Source organism: Montipora capricornis, chromosome 7 (assembly GCF_036669925.1).
Source record: "Montipora capricornis isolate CH-2021 chromosome 7, ASM3666992v2, whole genome shotgun sequence".
Lineage (NCBI taxonomy): Eukaryota > Metazoa > Cnidaria > Anthozoa > Scleractinia > Acroporidae > Montipora > Montipora capricornis.
In genome coordinates, this window is record NC_090889.1 from 145,601 (window position 1) to 148,100 (window position 2,500).

The 2,500-nt window shown below is 38.1% G+C and overlaps 1 protein-coding gene across 1 annotated transcript in view; it reads left to right on the top strand.

The window, feature by feature from the left end:
• LOC138057849 (adenosine receptor A2b-like) overlaps positions 1–2,199 on the top strand; it is a 2,440-nt gene extending 241 nt beyond the window's left edge. The window contains exons 1-2 of the mRNA XM_068903755.1: positions 1–25; positions 866–2,199. The exon at positions 1–25 is cut by the window's left edge and continues 241 nt beyond it. Coding sequence (XP_068759856.1) covers positions 1,037–1,993 — 957 coding nt within the window. The 5' untranslated portion in view covers positions 1–25; positions 866–1,036 and the 3' untranslated portion in view covers positions 1,994–2,199. The remainder of the gene's footprint in view (positions 26–865) is intronic.
• The last annotated feature ends 301 nt before the right edge of the window (positions 2,200–2,500 follow it).

A 2,500-nucleotide genomic window follows, 5' to 3' on the forward strand; every position in this document is an offset into this window, starting at 1 on the left:
CCACCTTACTCAACACCAGATTCAGGTATTTTATAGACATTAGAATAAAGTTCTTTGGCAACGTTTTCCAGATCAAAAATCTTGTTATGCTTATGCACCTTGGAAAAAAAGTATGAAATAGTGATAACTGAGAGATAAAGAAATCACACGAACTGCCACGATCATGACTCAGTTTTTAATCTTAGCTATACTGTAGAAATTTCTGGTTCCGAGACTATTAATCGGACAGTGCATGTTGCCTTATCTATACATTTTAATTCTAAGATAATAATTGATGTCCTTAGTATCGTGACTGTTTCAGCTTTGAACCACAACTTGAAAACAAGATGGGACGTCCATGAAGGCAAGGGGGATTTGCAACAAAACATCGCACTTTCGGTAGTGTTTATTTTTTACATGTCAACGTGGGATGCTAATTGAATTGAACTTCATGAAGCAAATGCATTTATTAAAATATGTCGGTTGCACATACTTTTGGTCCAGCAGTTCAATTATCCAACCTTCAGTCATTTCAAAAGCAAAATTTGTTGTAGGAATGATTTAAAACAGTGAAATCGTTCTAAAAAACCCAAATAATGTATTTTTCGTTCTTGAAAAACTACCGAAAGTGAAGAGATTTTTCACCTCGACAGTGAAAGCAAACGTGTTGATGGTGATTTACTCTCATTAAGATTCACAGGTGTAAGACGTTATAATTCCTCGCTTTTCGGCTTTAATGTCAGGATGAAAATGAATAAAAGACACCTTTAAAATGTTAAGACAACGCATGACTTCAAAGGCGCCTGATGATATGATTAAAGGGATGACGTCCTTATAGCGATGGGGGTAAAAAGAAATGCTTTTATTTTGTTCTTTTTAATTATAGAGCCCAGGGAGTCCAAGAAAATAAATTTCCTGTCATAAAACTCAACCGAGAAGCAACTGTCACCTGGGAGGAATCTCTTCAATACCATTATTCTCGCTACAGTAAAACAAAAACTGAAACCTAACCCACCGTGGAAAAAGATAGAACCACGAGCACCTGAATTTTGAGGTGATGAAAACCTTCTTAATTGTTCTATCTGTTATCAATGGATTTTTTTCTGCCGGGGGAACGATCGGAAACCTGCTGGTGTGTTTTGTCATATACAGGAACGAAGAACTGCAGACCGGTGTTAACTACTTCATTTTGAACCTTAGTGTGGCAGACTTAATTGTGTGTTCCATCGCTCAGCCGCTATATATTTACTACCTGAACCAAACATGGAGTGAAACAAACTTTAGATATTTCAAGATTGTATCGTACATTGCTCTGCACGCCTCGTTTTTTAATCTCCTATCACTCACCATAAATCGGTTATTTGCTGTGTGGCTTTCTTTGGAGTATGGCACTGTGATGCGTGGAAAGAATATTGGCTTGGCAGTGTGTGTCGGGTGGTTTCTGTCTATAATTATGGCCATATTGTTTTCCTCTACCCCGCTTCAAAAACCCGCTCCTTATTTTCACTTCTGTATGCTCATCATGTTTCTTTTGATGTACAGTAAAATTTTCACCATTGCCAGGAAGCAACGTCGTCAGATCGTTTCTCAGTACGAGGCTATTTCGCACAACTACAGAGTTGCCAAATTAACGCATGATTACCTTACGACACGGACACTTGCATTCCTTATAGGCAACTCTGTGATTCTATTCTTGCCGGATTTGGTTTTTCAACTCAAGGGAAGCAGTGACTACACGAGATTCCATTGGTCTTTTACAACGATGTTCCTAAGCTCGTTTTTAAATCCCTGTGTTTATGCGTGGAGAAGTAAGAAGTTCCGACTAGCACTCTTCAAGAGTTTAGGTTTCTCTCGAGCGCGATCTAAAGGGAACATTGTATCACTCCAGCACTTCAAGAACTGGAAGGAGGAATACGTTAGGGGGACTGTTGACAACCCACTAAGGATAATAAACGTTGAGGGACTAGATGACGTTACGATCTGTCGTTCAAGAAATGGAAATAGTATACTTTGATTCCTTTGATAATGAAACTTTGTGTCAAAGTGTAAAGTATATTGCCTGTACATCTCTCCTCAAGTAAACTAGTGTGTTATCGTCATGTTTGCGTTGTTTCAGAACGCCTTCAGGACAAAACAAACACTCCTCAAATCATACCGTGAAACGTGTTTCAAAAAAGAAGAATAACATGGACTTTAAACATAAGCGACTTTTCTATGCTTTCTTTATTGGAGCCTCTAAAATAATGAAAATTAAGTCTCAAAAAGCTATTAGGACTTAATGCGTCATAGTTTCTGAAGAATGAGCAAATGCCTTTGGCAGAATCTATCCCTTGCCGTAAACGGAAGACATTGGAATGAGAGAACGTGATAAGTTGGCTTATATCATCCGTACTAGGCGAATTCTCCGAGAGTGAATTGCGATTCAATACTTCGAAATTTATTCCTTGTAATACGTCCTTTGTGCTAGCACTCCAAACGACACTCATTAAAACTCAAAACAACGTGTGAAGATTAAAAAATA